We start from the raw sequence: 24,286 nt of genomic DNA, 5'->3' as shown, positions 1-24,286 counted from the left end.
TTTTTTTTATACTCATACTTCAAGGAGCACTTGCGAGTTTGACATAGTTTCCATCCCTCCCCAACTGAATTAGGAAATTTTATGATGTGAGTCTGAGAACTATCGGTTTTTATCTAGTTTCCCCTCTAACTCTAAAGTTGGCTAGATCATGTTAGTAATCCTATATTCAGATTTGTAGTAGTATTAATTTAAAACTACATAAAAATAATAATCATGAAAGCTTATAGATCTGCACTATTACTTCTTCAGCTTGCATTTGGGGTTATTCTTCATGGGTGGATTCCAGTTGGATTTAAAAGCACCAGACTCTAGCCTCACCAATAGCTCAAAGTTGACCATGTGTGGTTCTCTATCTGGTGATCTACAGAAGTCAAATATATTTCCTACAGTACTCATAGCTGATAATGCATTTCAAATGCTAGATATAAATAAGGTTTGATCAAAAATTTCAATGAATGTTGCAAAAAAAAATAATTCTATTCAATGATTAATGTTTATATTCTTCAATATAACCTTCTGCAACCACATACTTGTTCCATCATGCTTGTCACTGATCAAAACATTTCTTATAGTCTTTGTGGACTTATAGACTTTTAGGCAATGTGGTGTGTGACTGGATTTCTTGAATTGACACATTGTTTTAATTTTGGAAATATCCAAAATTTGCAGGATGGAGGTGTGGCAAGACATGAATGTTTTTGTTGGTAAAAATTGCTGAATTTTTTCATAGCAGCTTTCTGCTAAACATGTGTAACAAGTTAAAACTTGGTATGTGCATGCCCAAGAGATGTTGTTACAAGTTTTATCACAATCTAGCTAGCTACTGCTTTGCATGCAAGAATTACAAAATTATTCACTGAACTTTTTGATCAAACTTTGTATATATATCTAATCCTTGATCTCTCTTGAATATAGAATGACTTTGGAGGAAGTGAATGACACCTCTGCATTTGTGGAACTGACAACATGGCTGGAGTTTGATATGCTCATTATGACTGTTGATTTCTCAGTTGACCTGCTTGACAGTTATGCACTCTACCATGTAGTTTTCCATTCTCTTCTGTGTGGGTTTTACCATTGTAATGCAATTGAAATTCTGATTATCTAGTATACAAATTTGCTATTTTCCACACACAGTGTGTGCATCTTGACATTACACAGGATTGCAGTGTAATTATATATTATGTGTATTGTTATCTTGCCACTGATAAACTTTGGAAAGAACAGTTTGTGTGTGGAATACTCAGGTTGTATTGTCAAATGAATGCACAAATACAATAATAGGATTCACTACTTGCTTCTGTTATTGAAAATCAGATCCAGTGAGCATTGCAAGCAGTATATCTGATTTCTGCAGAATCCCCCAGACTGAGGAATCACTAGAATTTTATGTATGTGGGCAACTGAAGGTCTTTATCTAGGATCTGAACTTGGTATAAAACAATCCAACCAGAGCATGTTCAAGTATAAGGACAAACACACGATTAACTTGTTAATTGTATTCACTCAGATCTTACCACAGTGAGTTTTTCTGTATACTAAAAAATTATTAGAGCAATTTTTTCATGCTTCCAGATCATCAGTTTTCTAAAAATATGGTTCATATGTGATAAAAAGAAGTACCAAGTTCAATGAAAAATACTGGATCAGAATCCCTCATCTTATATTGTAAAATTGAATATTCAGATGTGTACGATTAATGAAATGAAAATTAGTTTTCAGTGTACATGATATAACAATGGATACACTTAGCCTGTTTATTGGTAGAACATTAGGCAATGTAAGCGTGTCCCAGCAGTACAGATATACTTACTTTAAGATATTTTATGTCACAGGATAAGATAATATAATATTTGTTAACTGTTTCACCTGTGAAGTCAAAATAAACATTTTCTCATCAGTAATTAAAAAATATAAGCAGAGGGCTTGCAAGCTAGATGACGTTGTGCTGTACATTTACTCGTGCTGTCGAATAAAGAATTTTTCTATATATAAAAAAAAATTGTTAGGCCATGTTTAAAACATCTATTTATACTTTTTATAAAAATAAAAATTGCATTGCTCAGGAAAGTATAGCATTTGACATAGGATCTAGCACATTATTTTATCAGTGATCACTTAACAAAATGCTACCTGACTTATAGTAAATATATAATAACAAGGGAAAATACTGGCTTCTGAATCAATAGGTAACCCTTGATGGCACATAAATAGTAGCTAGTCTGATTTTGATTTTATTTAAAGGTATTATTTTGCTCTAGTCAGTTTTACAGTTTTTGTATGTAAAAGTGCATAAAAAGTTTGTTGTAATGTGTATAAACAAGCATTAATCTGATGTAATATTGTTATTGATGCCTTGTGAATGTGAGAATTAAATAAAATTTTACTAAATGTGCAGTTTTTAATATTTTGAGTCAGTCCATTAAAAATTTTTTTTTTCTTCACTAGAATATGTACATACTCATATACAAAAAGGAAGTCAATTTTGGATTTAAGCACCTGTCATTTTCCCCAAAGATAATGTATGATTTTTCTACTAAAATTTCTTATGTTAAATGTTAATTTATTTGTGCAAATCGTGTTACATAAAACATCATAACATTCCAGTTAAGTATGCACTGAGAAATTGACCCATTGGCAGAAAAGGTGGAACACAACATTCACTGTCATATGTATATGCCAAGGAAATACTACAGCTTCAACAACTGATATTGACTTCAATTTCCACAGAGTTGTCGTTGATCCAATACCATCTCAGAATGGGGTTCCTTAACAAGGAGAAGTAACTGCAGTTCACCTTTCTCAACAAAGTTAAAATTGGAACCAGCTTAACTGTGTGTTTGTCAGCCATCCTAGATAATTGTAAAAGCCAACTCATTAGCTTTTACATCCTTTGTTAAGCACCAAAAGGTGCTTAACAAAGGATGTGCTCCATTTCAGGCAAGATTGATTCTGAGTATAGAGGGAATGTGCTGCTTCAAATTGGAAATTTCATGGAGCTCATATGTACCCACAACCACTCTTGAGTGAATGTATCATGAAAAGGTCTAGAAAATTTGAGCAATATTGCTAAATAGGAAAGCTATTTTTGCAACAGATGATTAAACACCTGCTGTTCATATGGGAGGGCACTGATATTTTTTAGAGGTGGCCATAACTATATCTGGACTGCAGAGCAAGGAGATGATTATATATTTAGAGCAGTGTTTTAAGTGTATTGCAGAATCCTGGGTTCCCCAAAGTTATCTTGAGGGTTCTGCAAATACATGGGCTGTGTTAGGGTGGCTAGGAGCCATGAACAGGTGCACGTATACTTGCATGTACACCAATGCTAGGAGTATAGTTGTGGGTGCATTTATCAATGATATCGATGAAGGTATATCAGGCTTAGTGTCGAAGTTTGTAGATGATACAAAGGTTGGCAGGGTTGGTGATGGCAGTGTGCTACTGCAACAGGATCTAGATAATTTGGGCAGATGGGCTAAAAAGTGGAAACTGAAGTTTAACCTTGACAAATGCAAAGTACTGCATATGGGTAGAAGTAACCCCAGAGAAATGTACCAACTGTGTGGTACTACACTTAAGGTGGTAGAAAATGAAAAAGACTTGGGAGTAATTGTGCAGTCAGATATGAAGTTTTCTGAACAATGCAGACAGGCTGCCAGGGCAGGTCATGGGGAATTTTGCTATCAGGGAAAAGGAGGTAATTGTCCCTCTGTATAAGGCAATGGTCAGGCCACCCCTTGAGTACTGCGTACAGGTCTGGAGGCCTCATTTTAGGAAGGATGTAGATTTGCTTGAGCGTGTACAGAGAAGGGCAACAAGATTGGTGAGGGGAATGAAGGGATCCTCTTACCAAGAGAGGCTTAAGTTCTGCAAATTGCAGTGGCTAGAGACTAGGCACCTGCGCGGTGATCTCATTGATGTGTATAAGGCCTTGAATGGGTTGAGCACGCTGAATTCTGATGGGATCCTTCCACTTGTTCAGATTACGAACCTATGGGGGCATAAATTCAAATTAAGAAAAGACAGATGTAGAATAGATGTGCGGAAATTTGCCTTTAGCCAGCGGGTGGTTAATTGCCTGAACAAACTTCCATCTGTTGTGGAAGTTGATAGGTTAAATAAATTTAAGGAGGAACTCGACAGGCATTTGGAGGGAATGGTATGATTTTTTTTTTGGCTGATGCTGCATAAGCTTATACACTCGCTTCCTTGCATCACATGCCACTACTACTATATTCAAATTGAGGAAAGACAGTTGTAGAATAGATGTGTGGAAGTTTGCCTTTAGTCAGTGGATAGTTGATTGTGGAAGTTGATAGCTTAAATAAATTTAAGGCTGATCTAGTCAAATGTATGAAGTGACTGGATGGGTGAAATGGGAAGGGGTTTTTTTTTTTTTTTGGCTGATGCTATATAAGCTTACTTTCTTGCATCACATGCCTCAACCGATGCTAAAGTCATCCGGACTATTAACACAATTATGGGGCATATTAATTAATTTTACATGACACAAATACTGTGCAAAAAGCAGGAATCACAGAGAACAACCATTAATTGAGAACAAATCATCCAGCACCAAGCCATATTCGAGGATTACTACAACAGACTTGAAGACACATTTGATGTGATGACTTATCACGTGATACAGAGGAAGGAAAAATATGCTGAGTGATAAGAGTGTGGTGGTACTGAAACTGTGGTGTTGCCATGCATTTAATTGAGAGCCATAGTTGATAATGTAGAGTAACTTGCTAATATGAAACCTCAACTATAATTTGAAAACAATAGCGTGCACATGCACACACACGTCTGAATTATATATTATATAAATATATAAAAAATATATATTTATATTTTTTATATTTTCTTCAGTCAATATCACTCTTAGAATATGAATTTCGACAAGTGAACTGACTTGTTATCCATAAAAAATTTAAACAATTTTTTAAATAATAATATAAAAAACAAAACAATATAAACAAATTAAGATTTTTTTGAGGCAAAAATTTCACATGTATAGTAAAAGCTTTGTTATCTAGCAAAACATGGAGATTATGGCATTACAATTATTTGAGTCCAGTTGGACAACCAGGAAAAGCCAATGGATAACAACAGTAAAACTAAAATTTTGGAAACGTAAAATTTTGGAATTTTGGCTACACAGTTTTGTTATTGTAATTAACAAAAACTGTGTAGCACAATGAAAATAAGTAAAATTTAATCTTACTTTTATTTTAGAAAAATCTACAAGTACAGTAGTTGCAGAATGTTTTGTACATGTAGTGCAGTGCTATGTAGTGAGTGCAATGTAGCAAGTAAGTAATTATTTTAGATCTGCATTTTTGTAAGTTCCCTTAATTTGAGATGTGACATTTAAGAACCTGATCACACTTTGTACTGAATGCATCTTTATTCCCATTCTGTAATACTAAAAAGCAAATGTTTTTTTTAAATACAGGTAACCCTCGTATAGCATAGTAGTTAGGTTCCTATGAAATCTTGTGTAATGCGAAACTGTGTTAATAGGACTAAGAACCAGTACAAAAAGGGGGGGGGGGTTATGTTCCAAGTGCCAACAAAAATACACCATTTTGCTATCAAAAATACACCACTTTGTGTATCTTCTGATCTCTTTAAAAAATCATTAATCTGGATTTTTTTACTTTTTCTTGATAGATCTTTGTAAATTTCATAGTATGGAACTAAGCATTTTTAAAGCTCCCTTTTGAATTTTGGGCTCTTTTCAGTCAAGGAATCCGAATTCAAAAAATAAGATTCTAATTGCTTGGCTAACTTTATATCTTTCTGTATACATTTTTTTGTATAAAATTTGGAAGTTTGGCAGAATTTTCAACTGAACTGTCATCATCTGAATTGATTTGCTTCCAGTACCATTTCGACCAAATCCGCTTTGTCAGTCTCTTTTTCTACCAGTAATTCTTGAACATCTTCAGTAATCATATTTTTTTAGGAACATCGGCAAAAGGCTATGTTGTTCTGTGTATATTGTCTATAAATTGCACGTGCTCTGTGGTCGATTTTCTATTGTGCTGGATGAAAAAACCAGTTTCTGGGAGAAAAAACCATGCTACCTTCACCTGAGACCGACTAACTCAGCCATGTTGTGAAAAACACCCATAAAAATTTGCTTCCGTTATCGAACATGATTCAAACCTAGGTCTTTTCCACCAGATGTGGGGAGGACTGCGATTCTACCAACTGTGCTACCCACGAGGGCTTCACTAGTCATATCATCAAAACCTTCCCCTCCTACCAACTTAGCAAGTTCTACTATTGCACCGATTCCATGTTCTGCCGGTTTGACTAAATTTCCTGAATGAACTGCCTCTGGTCATACATTTTTCCAACACACATTTAATGTTGATGGTTTTACTTCTTTGAGCGATAAAGCTATGATCCCGATACAGCCCACAATTGAAAAATGTTTCCATGCCTCCATCACTTCAATTTCTCATCAATTCAATTCGGAATCAATTTTTTCCAAACTCCATTGTAACGATTTTCCGATGTAATGAGTTTCAAAGGTAGATATAATGCCTTGATCTAATTAAAGAAGAAGTTGTAATAGGTGGTAGGAACATTACTTCAACGTTTGGATGGCCTGGCATGTTATCCAATAGTAATAAAACTTTGAAATCTAGATTTTTCCAAGTTCAATAGCACAGAACCTAACATGTGGATTTCCCAACAATTTTTTTTTTTTTTTGCATAACAATTAGCGAGCCAAAAGCAGGGATTCACAAAAAAATAATGGAAATGTTGAAAAGTTACATCCAACATAATAGCAGAATTTTCCCTACACAAAATTAATGTTTGTCACAATTCTATAATCATGTTAGAGTAAACCATGTCATATATGTACTGTGTTGTGCAAGGATTGCTACACTTTATCAATCATGTTGGAGCAGTACTATGTTATACAAGGGTTGCATGTAAATGGAAATAAAAATATGTTATCTTATTAATATTTTATGCCAAAAAAGAATCCAGACTACAATGAATTAGGGATTTCAATATGGACTACAAAGAATACTACTGTGATTGGTGACCCCTGTTCTAAGTGTCAGATAACAAAACTTTTACTGTATTTTTTCCTATATATAAAAAACAGATTGAAATGAGAGATTTGCTATTAATTTGTTTGGCATCGTACATGCATATAGAAAATACACTCGCCTGAACATTTTGATATATAATTAAAAAACTAGTGCTGAAACTTGATGTATGTTTTCACAGGTACACAATTTATGGATATAAATTATCTACAGGTTACATATTCTTCTGCTTGAAGGTTTACTATGCTGAATTAATATGTGACCGTTACACTGTTGGTTTATTCCTCATGCCCTATATAATGGAAATGTGTCCTGAAAGTGCCCACTAGCTGCACAGCTGAAATTATATTTAATATTCTCAAGAAAGAGGTTAACTTAAGTTTATATGTGCAATAAGATAATCTAACAATGAAACAGGTAATTCAAGCATATGTCAGAAAGTTGGGAGTATGCACTGGAGAATGTAAGCACTTTTGTTTATACACTGCTCAACAAAATTAACATAAACTGTTTTTTGTGGATATTTTATTGCGAACAGTGTCGCTGAAGGTTAATGTATGATATGATAGGCATCCTGGAAGGCAAATTCTGAGTATCCAATACATATCTGTCTATCACCTTACTGAGCCACACATTTGCAAATTATTTATGCCTATAAAAACACAGGTTGCGACCACATCACTTCATTCCCATTTTTTTTTTTGGCTTGCTCAGTGGGATAGTCACATCTCCAGTACTCAGGATGGCAAGTCATCATCGTTTAGATGATTCTTTGAAATAGCTGGATGACTTGAAGCCGGGTAGTTGCTGGCACGTTGGCTTAATGCATTACGCAGTGGCATCTTGGCACTATGAAAGCAATTTCAGGAGACAGAAACCGTTGCTGGCCAAGGTCACCCAATGGCTACATCATCTAGAACAGTCCACAATCTGGCTCTAATAGCAAGAAAGAACTCTATGATGTCCTGTCATCAACTGTCTCTTGAGGTTGCTGCAGCCACAGGTGAAAATAAATTCCATCCGGACTGTGTTAAAAGGCTCAATTCAAATGGACTGTACACAAGGAAGCCAGTGGTTTGTATCTCATTAACCCACAACCACTGCAGAGCTTGTCAAAACTGGTGTCATGAATATGTGACTTGGAGCCCTGACAAATAAAGTACAGTTCTGTTCTCTGATGAGTCTTGTTTTAGCCCACAAACAGATTCTAGAAGTTTTATCAATGAGACATTTGGTACCATCCCTCCAACATCAGAGAAGGGGACACTTATGGTGGAGGCTGTGTTCTCATGTGGGGTGGAATAAAGATCAACAACCACACCCCTCTTCATGTTTTTTATAGGAATACCGTAACTATGCAGAAGTACCGAGAACAGATCCTCAAACCCTATGTGTGATTATTTAGGGGTGCAGTTGCTCAGATTTTCTTTTCACGCATGGCAATTCCACTGCACGTAGAGCTCAAGTGATGGAGGAATATCTTGAAACTGAAGATATTCAATGGCTGCCATTGCCAGCACAATCATCAGACTTAAATCCAATCAAACACATGTGGGATACTTTTGGACATGGCATGGCACTGCATGCCAGCAGCAAACTCCTCAGTCACTTGATGAGCTAAGGTTTGTGCTGGTGAAAGAATGGGATCTGTTGCCACAGAAGCTTATAGACCCTTATATCGAGTATGGTTTATCACTATCAGGACTGATAGCCATTGGAGGGATCATACGCTACTGATGTCATGTGATAATTTTTTCAAGCATCGTATATTGACTTCTGTTATTTGATCTTTTTGTTAATTTTTATATAACCCCTATAAATTACCCATATATCTGTCCAAAGTTTCTCGCTATCTCCTTATTTCATCATTATTCTATGGTACGCCATCATACCAAATTTGTCCCGCTCCATCACAAGCTGCGCTAGTCACACCACATTTTATACATGTTCTGTTAATTTTGTTGAACAGTGTAGAAACTATTTATATTATGTTTTAATGTTAAATACAGAAAACAACCATACAACTGATTTAATATTATTTACTAGAGGTATGTATAAAGGAAATACACACACACACATATATATGTACACACGCACGCACAATACAAGTATAAAGAATTAAGTTATTTTACAAGTACAAACATTCCAAGAAAGATTCTTGCAACTACATTTTATTACAATAATCCTTCCATTTCTTTCATAAACTGTTCATATGCATCATCTTTAGATGTACCAGTGACAGGAGCTGTCTTCAGACCTGATGGTTCTTTAGAAAGATCAACTGTAAAGGGGAGGGAATAAAAAAGATTCCATGTCATCATCATTAGCACTCAGTTATTAAACAAAAATATAAAATATCTTATGACTGAAGATAAATATACAGGTAGCCCTCGTTTTGCCCTGGTCCGATTTGCACCAATCACTAACCACAACACCATTTTAATTTTTATTTATTTATTTTTGCAATTTTTTATAAATTTAAAGTTTAAAATTGTCAGACAAAATTTATCAGCTTTACTGTTCTATGTATCATGAACTGTTCACATGATTTAGGACAATCTGAGCCAATCAGCAATTAATGCATCCATATCAGAGACGAGAAAGATTCCCACACTCAAAGTAGCCACTCGTGGATGCGGGTGGTAAAGATCCATGCTGTGAAACAGTCAGTTTGTTGTTGTTTATGCTATTGACACGTGTCGGAAATTTATGATGCTAACATCATCAACATCTGTCATCGTTCCGCTATTCCACAGGTCGATGTATGCTAACATTTTTTTATTAATTGTGCTATTAATAAATTAAATAATAATAATATCAATAGTGATAGCCATGTGCAGTTTTTGACAATCATGTTATAATGTTTTTAATTTAACAGAATAAAGAGACACCATGTCTGGTAAAAGAAGTTCATTGAATCTTAGTTCATTATTCGGAGGATGGAATCTGATGAAAGTCACCCTAATGTGTGTAGAGCTACGAATATGCCTCCATCAACTATTACTACAACTATGAAGAATGCTAATATAATAAAACAATCGATGCAAAGTGGTAGGTAAAATTTTTGGTGTCCGAACCTAAACCTGTGATTTCCGATTGACTCCATTACATAAAGGTTTCCATTTGCACCTGTCCTCCCCAGGAACCTAACCCAGATGTAAATTGACGGCTACCAATAATTATATTATTGCTGGTAAAATGACAGAAGAAAGCAAGCTTACATAGCAACAGCCAAAAGAAATAAACTAAAATAAATTAATTAATTAAAGTAAATTAAAAAAATAAGTAACAAGTAAAATATAAAATAACCACTGTCAACCATTCCTCATTTCACTTATCTGTTTTATTTTTAGTATTTATCCAATCCCCCCCTCTTTCTATGGTGGAAAAATCATTCCATTATGTGAAGAAGAGGGATTGGATAAATATATCACCAACAGAACTCCATGAGCTGTCCTAGCAGACTGTCTACACTGCTCAGAAAAATTCATATCAAACCATATAGTTACTTTCAAGTCCTTTTCATTTCTCAACAATCTTGCATTTGGTGGTACACAAGTGGTAAGTTACTGTTTGTTTGTTTGGGGATTTATTAGGTGCATCGGCATCTGTGGCCATAGTAAGTTACTCTGAGATTACTAATGCCCAGACAGGATCACAAGTGCATTCTTTGACATAGAATGTACTTGTGACTGTCAATAACTACCCTGCCTATGTCTGTATCATCAGAAAGCTTAGACATTAACTTGAAATACCTGTATCAATATCATTAATAACTACTAGAAAAATTAAGGGGCCAAGAAAGGAACACTGGGGAACAAAGCTAAGCATATGTGGGAAAAGATTTTTTAGCTCCAGCAAATGGACGTTTTTGATAATTTTTTGCTGTTTTATTGACTTAATTGTCATATTAATTTATTTTCTATAAATAGCTTTATAGACCTAGTCATGCTCCTTAGTTTATTTTGAATTTAGCTAGACATTTTATAGGTTGCTACTTAATATATGTAGAGCCCTTTATCTGTTCAAAAATCTTGCCACCGTTTTTATAGTATATTAGATTGTACGGTATAGTGTAGCAGATATCTCGAACTTGATAGCATAAAGTAAACGTAAACTTGATAGTGTAATACGTATCACTGCATTTAGGAATCTGGTAGCTTAGTGTAGTATTATCAATCGATCAATTAAATTGAATTTAAACAGAAATCATGCCCAAGACCAAAGCAGCAAAGTAACAGGCACAAAGTAGCTGAAGTGCTATGTGATGTGTTGGAGAATTACCCCCCCTTTGGGGGGTGATTCTCCAACACATCACAGTCTTAAAAAAATTCGCAATTTGTGAAATATATGCTGGTCTTTCAGGAACAGGACAGGATACTAGCCAAGGAGAATGCTTTGTGTGTGTTAAGTGCAGAGTGTGAAGAAATTAGGCGGCAACTCAGAGTTCTGAGGGGCATCTATGAGAGTTTGAGGAGTAGAGTAGATGCCCCAGAAGGAATTAAAATGGGGGCCCATCAAGTTCTTGGCTGCCCAACTCAATACCAGAGCTCACTCTTGTGCAACAGGCAATACAGTGACAATCTTCAAGGCAGAATACACTGGTCTCACAGGAGCTAGTTATTGTTGGTGACTCAGTTATCAGGAAAATAAGTTCTGCAAGAAAGATGAGTGGAATAGTACCAGGATATATCTACCAGGGTCAAAAGTTTATGAAGTTTTAGAGCAGATATCACCTTTTAAGGGCACAAAAGGTGACATGTTGGGCACTAATGACATTAAAATTAGGAAATCTGTGAACTTACTTAACAAATACAGGTCAATGTTGAAAAAAAGTCGCGAGTTATGATTAAAATTGAAAGTGTCTGCAATTATGCCCAGACTCAATAAGAGGGAGTATATGATAAGAGCCTTGTCAATCAATTTTGCCCTGGAGACACTGTGCAAGACTCACTGGAGAGAATTTTTTCTCAACATGGTCTGTGCCTGTTAACAGGAGAGACTGCTTCTACAGGAATGGGATACACTTAAATAGAATGGGTGCAAGAATATTTTCTGATGCTATCGAGGCAGTGTTAGTTGGGTCGGACAACTGTTAACTTGGGGGGGGGAAATCACAGACTAAAAGATTAACTGTAACCACAGGCAGAAGTGAAAGAGATTTTTTGCACTGCTTCTATCAGAATGAGCAGCAGCCTGGAAAGAAAGGACTGCTGGGAGCCATTGTCAAACAAGTAAATACATGGGCTGTGTTACAGTAGATAAGAGTAAGAACAGGTGCATATATATACTTACATGTACACCAATGCTAGGTGTACAGCAAATAAATTCGATGAATCTGAAATGCTGGTCAAGACATCAAAAGTGGATATTGTTGGGATATCAGAGACATGGTGGCATAGAGATATAAGGAATGCACAATTAGAATTTGGAGAGTACAATGTGTACGGAAAGGAAAGGAAAGGAAGGGAAGGGAAGGGAAAAGGGATTATACTGTTAGTTAAGAAACAAAATCTAAGGCAGTACATCCAATTGACAGTCGTGGAGAGTGCAATGTTGAGTCAGTTTGGTGTGACGTAAACACTGGAAAAGCAAAAATGAGGGTAGGAGTGTGTTATAGCCTAATGACTCTGATCAGTACAATGAACAACTATACTGATAATAAAGTGGGCCAATAAATCAAATGTCAATGGGGGATTTTAACTTCCCAGATATTGACTGGAACTTGTCAGTTGGTCACTTGCACACTAGCAAGATTTTGTGGATTTATTGGATGATTGTTTTCTACAGCAGCAGCATGTTCGAGGGGCAACCAGAGGGAGTTGTTTTTATTTGTTATTTGGTTTTTAGGAGCATTAGCAACTAAGGCCATATTGCTCCGGGGATATGTGGTGGTCATTCCCTGACCTTTCCGCATTCTCCGTATTTGGTGGTCACAGGCTCGAACCCTAGTCTAATCAAGAAGCGTGTGCCACGCTGCTGCTCCTGCCCACCTGGCTACGGAGGCGTCACCAGAGGGAGAATACTCTTGATCTGATTATCAGCAATGATTATTCACGCATTAAGAATTTTCACAAAAAAATCCACTAAGTAAAAGTGATCACAGTGTACTAATGTAGAATTTACTTTGAGATGAAACTACTATCAAAGGTAAAGGGAAGGGTTTTTGCTTTCGTAAAGGTGACTACAGTGGTCTCAGACATTTTTTAATCTCTATGGTAGGAGCAACCAATGATATTACCAACAGCAAATTCTAAATTCAAGGAAGTAATCTTGGAAACTACTAGGCTTTTCATACCAACAGAGAAATCATGTTGGAGGATTAGGCCTAACTGGATGTCAGAGAACTAATGAGTCTCGTGGCAAAGAAGTAAAATGCAGGGGGTATATACAAATTATCAGGTGAAACAGAAGCCTATGGTAGATATAAGCTAGTCTGTAATCAAGTCACAAAGGAGGTTAGGCAAGTAAAAGCAGAATACGAGAAATCTTTGGCAAAGGATGCAAAGAAAAACAGCAAAGATTTCTTTACTTATGTAAACTCTAGAAGAAAGGGGATGAATCAGATTGAGCCACTTGATATCAATGGTTTGACTGTTGATGAACCTGCTCAAATAGCTGACAAACTGAATGAGTATTTTGCATCTACATTCACACGTGAGGAATTCTGTAGAGAAGTGGACAACAGAAGCTTGTAAAAAGCTAACAGGGAGCTAAATGATTTTGTAATAACTGAGAGTAAAGTGGAGGAGAAATTGGTGAAGTTAAACAAGAAACGCCTCTGGGAGTGGATGGGATCTATCCAGTTATATTAAAAGAGGCAGCAAAGGAAGTAAGCAAACTCGTAGTCATAATTATGAGAGCATTCTTAAACTCAGGGGAGATAACCACAGAATGGAGTTGTGCAAATGTGTCCCCAATTCACAAAGGGAGATCAAAAGGTGACAAGTGTAATTACAGACCTGTTAGTCTATCTTCTGTTCGGGAGAAAATAATGTAGTCACTGGCTAAAGAAGCATTGCAGAATCATCTAGACAAGGCTGTAGTAATGATTAAGAAACAGCATGGGTTTGTTAAGGGAAGGCCTTGCCTGACTATTTTGATTGGATAATATGAAGTGGTCACACAGGAACTGGATGCAAAAAAATTTTGATATCATATACTCTGATTTCAGAAAAGCTTTTGATACTGTTGCACGAGGAAGACTGCTGTGCAGATTGGAGAGGTGTGGCGTCGGGGGGTAAGCTGCTGCAATGAATAGGGGGATGGTTGAGTGGGAGACAACAGAGAGTGGTAATCGATGGACACTGCTCTTCGTGGACAAATGTTATTAGTGGAGTTCCCCAGGGTTCGGTGTTGGGCCCATTGTTGTTTTGTATATTTATCAATGATATTGATAAAGGTATAAAAAGCTTATTGTACAAGTTTCCAGATGACACAAAGGTTTTCAGGGTTGTTAATGACAGTATGGTACTACAACAGGATCTAGAAAAGTTTGGCAGATGGGCTAAGAAGTGACAACTGAAGTCTAACATTGACAAATCAAAGTACTACATATGGGTAGCTATAACTACAGAGAAATGTACCAACTGTGTAGTACTACACTCAGGGTAGTGGAAAATGAAAAAAACTTGGAGGTAATTGTGCAGTCAGATATGAAATTTTCTGAGCAGTGCAGCCAGGCTGCCAGAGCAACCCATGGTGGTCTTGAGGATATACAGGTATTTTGCTAGTAGGGATAAGGAGATGTTATCCCTTTGTACAAGGCAATGGTCAGGCCACACCTCGAGTACTGCACACAGGTCTGGAGGCCTCATTATAGGAAGGCTGTTGAGTTGCTAGAGTGACTCAACGTCCTTTTTTGGTAAGAACAAACGGTTCCCCTCACCAATGAGGGGGAACCCTTTGTTCTTACCAAAAAAAAGCTTGATTTCTGTAAATTGCAGCATTAGAGATTAGGCACCTGTTAGGTGATCCAATTGAGGTGTATAATAAGGCCTTGAATGGTTTTTCTTAGTTAGTATATGCAAAGCCTAATTGGTTCTATGATTACTTTCCTGAATGCTTCCAATTTAAAATTTGCTTTTGGAACATCAGCAATTGGTCCCACTGCATAGAATTTAAATACTGTCCAAGACCACTGTAGTTACCCTTTCGAAAGCAAAAGCCGTTCCTTTTATTCTTGACAGTAGTTACACCTTCATCTTTTAACTAAATCCCACATCAGTACACTGTGATCACAGTACAGTGTACTGCAGGTGAAAGACCTACATAGTGGGTCTTTCATCTGCAGATTCATAATGAATAAAAATCACTGTTCATAATCAAATCAAAAGTATTGCTTTCTCTTAATCCCTGTAATGTGCTGCTGTTGCAGAAAACAGTAATCCAATAAATCCATAAAAGTATTGCTAGTGTGTGAATAATCAAACCATAAGCTTGGGTATTTAACTTTAAACTATCTGAAAAGTTAACATATCCCATTATGAAACACTGATTTACTGGCTCACTCAATTTCTCTGTATAGTTGTTTGTTATACTCATCACAGTCATTACGCATATAAGACAATTATACTCTCATTTTCATTTTTACAGTGTTTAGGTCACACCAAACTAACTCAACATTGAATTGGCAATGCATATCGACTGCATGCACTGCCTTATATTTAATATGGTTTTTAATCACAAGGAACAACCCCCTGCCTTGCTGCTGCTATGAATCCTCTCTTTTGAGGCATGGTGTGAGAACTGCTGACAATGGCTACATCTAGTCTGGCCAGTGTGGGATTTCATGCAGAGATGCACTGTATATCCACAGAGCATGTCCCCCCCCCCAACATAGAGCACTCTGATCCCATGACTTTCTTTCCCCACACTCCCATCTCCCCTTTCCCCCACCTCTCATCCCAACTTTTTGCCTTGTGGATCCTACCACCACAAACATTTTTGCTTTTTCTTAATAGTCCCCCCCATGTGAGGATGGGCTCCTCCCACAGGAGTACTCTATCCCTTTAACTTCCTATTTCTAGGTAAACAGCCTGCCTATTGTCCGCCTTAATTTTCTTCATCTGTTCCCTCCCTCTTCATCCCCTTTCACGCTTTCCTCTTTTTCCTAAGGCCCTCCTGGCAAGCTGAGGCACAGTCCAGGGCTTGCCCCTGCCAGAGAACTTTCTACCAGTACTATACTCAGATGCCTCCCCAAGGTAAGGACAGGCAATGTGGGAGCCCCATTAGGACTCCCCTAGCTAAATGCTAGAGGAACAACAGGCCAACACAACATTACACAAATTAACACTAAAACTTGCACTACAGCAGACTCGATTTACCAGGATCGGATTAACCAGGACACTTCAAGACTCCAAATAAATAAATAAATAAAAAAAAAAACCAACCAGAAATCATAAAATTTAAGTAATAACTAGAATAGGTATAAACAGATATTTTGTAAGTCGTAAATAAGCGACAAGAGTCGTTATAAGTTGTCATTGGGAGATTAATGTGCCTATTATCTTGCAACAAGATTAATGTGCCTATTATCTTGCAAGGGAAGGGTTATTGCTTCCGTAAAGGCGACTACGATGGACTGAGACAGTATTTAAATTCTATACAGTGGGACCAACTGATGATGTTACCAACAGCAAATTCAAAATGGGAAGCATTCAAAGAACTTATCTTGGAAGCTACTAGGCTTTACATACCAACTAAGAAATATTGTTCAAGGTTTAGGCCAAAATGGATGTCAGATGAACTAATGATGCATATGGCAGAGAAGAAAAATGCATGGGATACTTACAAATTAACACATGACACAGAAGCCTATGATAGATACAAGTTGATATGCAACCAAGTTACAAAGGAGGTTAGGCAGGCGAAGGCAGATTACGAGAAATCCTTGGCAAGGGATGCAAAGAAAAACAGCAAAGAGTTCTTTACTTATGTAAACTCTAGAAGGAAGGGGATGAATCAGATTGGTCCACTTGATATTGATGGGTCAACTGTTGATGATCCTGCTCAGGTAGCTAACAAACTAAATGAATATTTTGCATCGACATTCACACATGAGGAGTTATTCAGCAAAGGGAATGCCAGAGGTGTATTCAACTCTAGCAGTAAGCTACAGAATCTTGAAATAACTGGGAGTAAAGTGGAGGAGAAACTGTTGAAGATAAACACAAGAAAGGCACCCGGGGTGGATGGGATCTATCCAGTTATATTAAAGGAGGCAGCAAAGGAAGTAAGCAAACCCTTAGCCATAATTATGAGAGCTTCCTTGGACTCAGGGGAGGTACCCATTGACTGGAAATGTGCAAATGTGACCCCAATTCACAAAGGAGGATCAAAGGCTGACACAAGTAATTATAGACCTGTGAGCTTAACTTCTGTTCCAGGAAAATTAATGGAGGCACTGGTTAAAGAAGCACTGCAGGATCATTTAGACAAGACTTCAGTTATAGCTCAGACACAGCATGGTTTTGTTAAGGGGAAGTCTTGCCTGACCAACTTGATTGGATACTATGATGCAGTCACAAAAGAACTGGATGCAGGGAATAACTTTGATATTATATACTTGGATCTTAGAAAGGCTTTTGATACTGTTGCACATGGAAGACTGCTACACAAATTGGAGCAGTGTGACATTGGAGGCAAATTGCTGCTATGGATAAAGGGGTGGTTGAGGGGGAGAAGACAGAGAGTGGTAATCAATGGACACTGCTCATCGTGGACTAATGTTATTAGTGGAGTCCCTCAGGGCTCAGTGTTGGGTCCATTGTTGTTTTCTGTATTTATAAATGATATTGATGATGGTATATCAAGCTTAATGTCCAAGTTTGCAGATGATACAAAGGTTGGCAGGGTTGTCAAGGACACTACTGACACTATGCTGCTGCAACAGGATCTGGAAAGGTTGAGCAGATGGGCTGAGAGGTGGCAAATGAAGTTTAACATTGACAAATGTAAAGTACTACACATGGGAAACAGCAACCCCAGAGCAACGTATCAACTCTGTGGTACTACACTGACAGTGGTAGAGAATGAAAGGGACTTGGGGGTGATTGTGCAGGCAGATATGAAGTTCTCTGAGCAGTGCAGACGGGCTGCAAGAGTAGCTCATGGAGTATTGTCAATGATATACAGGAATTTTTCCAGCAGGGATAAGGAGGTGATTATTCCATTGTATAAGGCAATGGTCAGGCCACACCTAGAGTACTGTATACAGGTCTGGAGGCCTCATTTCAAGAAGGATGTAGAGCTGCTGGAACGAGTACAGAGAAGGGCAACAAGATTAGTGAATGGAACAAAGGGGTGCTCTTACGAAGAAAGGCTTAAGTTTTGCAAATTACAGTGTCTGGAGACTAGGCACCAGCGAGGTGATCTGATAGAGGTGTATAAAGCCTTGAATGGTTTAAGCATGCTCAATGCTGATGGGATTCTTCCTCTAGCTCAGAAAAATCACCTGAGAGGGCATAAATTCAAATTGAGGAAAGACAGATGTAGGATAGACGTGCGGAAATTTGCCTTTAGCCAGCGGGTGGTTGGTTGGTGGAACAGACTGCCATCCCTTGTGGTGGAGGTTGATAGCCTAAATAAGTTTAAGGCTCAGCTGGACAGGTATTTTGAACGAACAGAGGGGTGAAGTGGAAGTGGGTTTTTTTTTTTTTTTTTTTTTTGGCTGATGCTGCATAAGCTTGCTTTCTTGCATCAAATGCCTCTACTAATGCTAATGCTAATGCTAAACTCCCACTGTCTTCACACATGCAGCTAAAAAAAAAAAAGAAAAAAAAAAAAGAAGGAATGTTTAGTTTGTTTTAGTGCATCACGTCGATTGTTGTGTTCCATCGCACTGCAAAAAGACAAATTTTGTTTCGCTATTTATGTCAGGGATTTCAAATTTTTTTTTTTTTTTTTTTTGTTTAGAAATCAAGAAAATTATGGGTAAACACAAAAGAGTTGCGTTCTCAGTTTTTGAAATGATTCAAAAGTTTGAAAACAGTGCATCCATTAAATCTCTAATGAACCATTATATTGTTGGTGACCAAACCATACGGGACATCGTAAAAAATAAAGGGAGGCTATTCGATTTAAAATAGACATAGAAAAAAATAAAGGGAAGCATTGTATTGGACACAAGTAGTACGTGGTAAGTTTTTTTTATCTATTGGCATATTTTTTACATAGGTTGCTGAACATTTTTCAATACAGTAAGTCCCCGACTTACACAACTACGGATTTACGTAAATTTGGTTTCACTCAATTTTTCTATATTTTTTTTGAGGATTGTAAAATTTAAAACAAAAAAAAAATAAATAAATAAATAAGCAATCACTAACGACGATCACGGCATGCACAAATTGCACAAGTAAAATCGGAGTAACAAGCAAATAAAATAGGAAAGAAGAGAAGATACTTGCAATTCTATATTTATGGGTTTTTTTTATATGACTGAAGAATTCAGTGAAGAGGAGACGCACTCTTCACTATAATAAAATAAAAACCAACAGAATTACAGCTATCGGTATCATTGTAAATGCAATAAGATCGAGTTTACTACCCTTTATAATAGATTGCGCTAACAGAAAAGCCCAAAAAACGGAAAGTGCAAATTGTTTTTTGTTGACCTCCAGAAATGTGCTTTAGTAAAATGTGAGTTCGCGTGGGGTGATAATAGTGAGTTTTCTTTCACCTTAACTCTGTGAAATTCTTTTCAGAAAATTTAATTTTGACTGTTATCATGGTGCCGACTAAGAGAATAAGTGACAGCGGTACTAGTAAATCTACCAAGAAAAGGAAAGCGATCAATTTTTGGATCAGAAAATTAAACTAATAAGAATGTATGAAAATGGTCAAACATTAATAAGTATCATGCTGAATTCAGATTTTTCAATAATAATATAGAGCAATATGTTACTAGTCATTCCCGAGTTACGTAAAACTTGACGAAGTAAGAAGTCCTGGAACATATCTCTTATGTATGTCGGGGACTTCTGTATTTTTGGATTAACCAGGAAATCAATTATCTGGGATGTTTTTTATACCTTCTATCCCGGAAAATCAAGAGTCTACTGTACCTGAGGCATTTACAGGGTTTGTAGCGTAAACAATATATATGTAGTTTGTAGGGGGGGGGGGGGGAACAAAACTCAGTGCCACTTGAAAATATACACAATACATAATGTACACATTGTACTCCCTATATTCAAATTTTGAATCCCTTATGCCCGAATGACACCACATCTCCAATATCCCTACAATGCTGCATTTGATGACTTAATCAGTACTTCAAATTCATTAAATTTATTTACAATGTTCCTAGCATTAGTGTATATGCAAGTATACATGCACCTGTTCTTACTCTTAGTTACTCTAACACAGCTATGTACTTGCTTATTCCACAAGGACCACCAGCAGGCATTGAAATCCCCGACACTTTGCTTTCCAGGCTGCTTCATGTTCCAATAGATGCAATGCAAGAATCACTTTCACCTCTGCTTGTAGCTGTAGTTAATCTGTGTCTGTATATTCTCCCAAAGCTAGCAGTTTTCTGACCCACTTAACACTACCTTGATAGCATTAGCAAGTATTCTTGCATCCCTTCTTTATATTTAAGTGTAATCCACCTCTGTAAAAACAGTCTCTCCTGGCATAGATTACACTGAGATATTAACAGGCATAGATTACACTGAGATATCCCATCAGCCTTACAAAGTCTCTGTAGAGATGAATTGACTGACAAGGCTCTCAACATAACTCCCTCCTTTCATGTCTAGGCAGAATTGGGAACACTTTCAAATTTAATCATAACTCGCAACTTTTTCTCAACATTGCCCTATAATGCTAACAGATACAACAAGATCACCTTTCATGCCCCTAAAAGATATGTGCTCTACAATGTCATCAACTTTTTCCTCTGGCAGACATACCATGGTCCTATTCCACCTACCTTACTTTCGACAATATATTTCCCATTTCCCTGACAATAAAGTCACTGTCAATAACCTCCTTCTGTGGGACCAGGCATTCTACTTTGGAGATTACTGATGTGTCATCTGATAAATTAGTGTAAGCTGTGGTGATGGACTGGGCAGCTGAGAGATTGATGGGTCCTCCATTTTAATTCCATTGAGAATGTCCACTCTGTTCTTCAAGCTCTCATAAACACCCATCAGAATGCTGAGTTTGCATCCAATATGCTCATACTCATTGCACCAATCAAACACAAAGACATCTCTCATGTGCTATTCCAGATAAGCTGCAAACATCAAACAAATAGCAAATTTTGTAAGGCCACAATTCATAAGAGAACTGCCTCCTTCAGTTCTCCTCTGACTCCAGCATCAAAAATTATCTATTAAAATCTATCGCTCCCTACTAAAGTTATAATACACAAATATTACAGCATTTTACATTAAGCAACCCACTAGTTTTGTAAATGAGTAAATGTCCAGAAACTTAGTTGTTGTTATGGAGGCTTAATGGCACATAAGCTGCTAAGGCTATAATGTGCCTATTCACTTATTATATTAAAACATGAGTTTTCCATAAATCAGAGAAAATCTGAATTCAGAAATAATTAAAAAGCCCAGTTTGCCTGAGAAAGTCAAAAAATTCAGAAATATTTGCCTTATCACCAATCAGATTTTCAAGAGTTATTGGTTTATGAAGATTAACTAGTGAGATCAAGGATGAAGTTCTGGCTTGTTTATAATAGAGGCAGCGAATAAGAATATGTTTTACAGTCAAATTGTTAGAACAATGTGTACATTGTGGTGGATCATCTCCTGTCAGTAAATGAAGGTGGGTCAGATGAGTATGTCCTATTCTTGCCCTTGAGAGGACTACTACTTCTCGTCTTGACGTACGGACACTGGAGCGCCAAATTTTCGGGTCTTATTTAAACTGAAAGAGTTTATTATTAGTCTGAGAGTGCCAGAGTGCTGTCCATTGTGATAGGCAAGCAGCATGAACGGTTAGTGCATAATCTGATGCTGGAACAGGTATGTTGGTTAAATCTAAGGTAGTTGGATTTTTTGCAGCTTTATCGGCCAGTTCATTGCCTAAAATACCGGAATGTGCTGGAATCCAGCAAAAAGTGACCTGTTGATTGCATTCTTTAATTTGCAGTAATAAGCTTCTGATTTCATCTAGAACAGGGTGAACTTTATCTGAGGAATTACATAACATGATTGAGCTGAGAGAATCAGTGTAAATAACTGATTTTAGGGAACAGTCAGAATAGAGATTTTCTAAAGCTAGTTTTATTGCATATAATTCAGCAGAAAATATACTAAATTCTGATGGAAGGGAAGCTGATACAATTGTATTTGGAAACACTGCAGCTGCTCCAACATTTGAATTAGATTTAGAGCCATCTGTATAAATTGGGGAGAAATCAGAATATCTTTGAGTGTGAACTGCATGAATTTGGTTGACATTTGATGCTTGCAAAGAATTCTTTCTCCATTGACAGAGGTAAGTGTCACAGATTTGAAGAGGAGGAGGAGGAGTCCATGGATGGGAATATTCCAAACTTGCACCAGTTCAAGAAGACAAAGACCAGCTGGTTTTACTATGCTAGGCTTGTTTCTGTATAGGATTTCTAACGGTGGGTTAAAAAGGTATGACTGAACGGGATGAGAGGCACAATTTTGTATCTTGACAGCATATTTCAGCAACAGTGTTTTCCTGTGTAAAGTTAGTGGGGCTCATGAGCATCAATGTAGAGACTATGTGCTGGCGACGTTCTGAATGCACCAATTGCAATTCTCAAAGCACTGTGCTGAATGGGATCAAGCCAGTGTAATGCACTCTTTCTGCCAGAATCATAGATTGGAGCACCATAATCGAGACGGGATCTGATTAATGCCCTGTATAACCGAAGAAAGGAGGTACGATCTGCACCCCATGTTTGGGCAGATAAAGCTCTGAGTATGTTTAACTTTTTTAGACATGAAGTCCGTACGTTTTTAATATGATCTAGGAAATTTAACTTATTGTCAAGGGTTAATCCTAGAAATCGGATGTTGCTAGTGACCGGAACAAAGACGTTAGAAATTTGAGGTTCAGGATCTGCATGAAGTTTGCATTGTCTACAGAAATGGATAGCAACTGTTTTCTGCTACGAGGGCAGATAGCCGTTGAGGCTCGCCCATTGTTGAATTTTATTAAGTGATATCTGAAGCTGGCTTTCAATAGACCTCATGTTTTGAGAATGACAGGAGATGGAAAGGTCATCTGCATAAAGGTAAGTCTCAACTGTATTTGGAAGCTGTTTAGTGATAGAATCTACTCTCAGAGCAAAAAGAGTGGCACTCAGTACTGATCCCTGTGGAACACCTTCTTCCTGGATGAAAGTTGGGGAAAGGCATGTTGGTATCGAACTTGAAATGATCTAGTATGTAGAAAGTTCTGAACGAATATAGGAAGGTTGCCTCGTAGTCCGAGAAGGTAAAGATCACTAAGTACACCATACCACCAGATGGTATCAAAAGCCTTCTCTTTGTCTATTGAAACCATTACTAGATGTTCATGTTTGACAAAAGCATTACGGATGGCAAATTCGGCCTTGACCATAAGATCTAAGCTGTTGTTGTTGTTTGGTTTTTAGGAGCATTAGCAACTAAGGCCATATTGCTCCGGTGCGGTGGTCATTCCCTGACCTTTCCGCATCCTCCGTATTTGGTGGTGACGGGCTCGAACCCCGGTCTAATCAAGAAGCGTGTGCTACGCACTGCTGCTCCTTCCCACCTGGCTACGGAGGCGCCTATATAAGATCTAAGCATGACCTGTTTTGACGGAAGCCATACTGACTATGGCTCATTAGCTGTTCCGACTCAATGATCCAGACGAGCCTTCTGTGGATAATTTTCTCAAGGATTTTACTGAGGCAGCTTGAGAGAGATATGGGTCTATAGCTATTCGGGTTGGATGCATCTTTTCCAGGTTTCAGGAATGCCAAAATTGTAGAGTGATGACAAGAAGCTGGAAAAACATTTTCTAAAAATATGCGATTGTAAAAAACCAGCAGCAAGCGCAAAGCTTTGTCATCAAGATGTTGTAGCATGACATAATAAATCCCATCTGGCCCATCAGCACCATTGCGAGCTGTTCTAATGACATGTAAAAGTTCAGAATATTGCAGAGATATGGGAGAAGACGGGCAGTTTGAAAATGAATAGCATGCTTTTCTTTAGAATTCTTTGGAATGG

The 24,286-nt window shown here is 37.3% G+C and overlaps 1 protein-coding gene across 1 annotated transcript in view; it reads right to left on the bottom strand.

Moving 5' to 3' along the window:
- Positions 1-9,105: 9,105 nt before the first annotated feature.
- LOC150076369 (uncharacterized) overlaps positions 9,106-24,286 on the bottom strand; it is a 265,264-nt gene continuing 250,083 nt past the window's right edge. Inside the window, exon 14 of the mRNA XM_090388089.1 lies at positions 9,106-9,363. Coding sequence (XP_090244215.1) covers positions 9,257-9,363 — 107 coding nt within the window. The 3' untranslated portion in view covers positions 9,106-9,256. The remainder of the gene's footprint in view (positions 9,364-24,286) is intronic.

Source organism: Mastigoproctus giganteus, chromosome 13, assembly GCF_048544385.1.
Source record: "Mastigoproctus giganteus isolate SK-2022 chromosome 13, ASM4854438v1, whole genome shotgun sequence".
NCBI lineage: Eukaryota > Metazoa > Arthropoda > Arachnida > Uropygi > Thelyphonidae > Mastigoproctus > Mastigoproctus giganteus.
The sequence above is the reverse complement of the archived record's forward strand: the minus strand, read 5'-3'. Positions and strand labels throughout refer to the sequence as shown.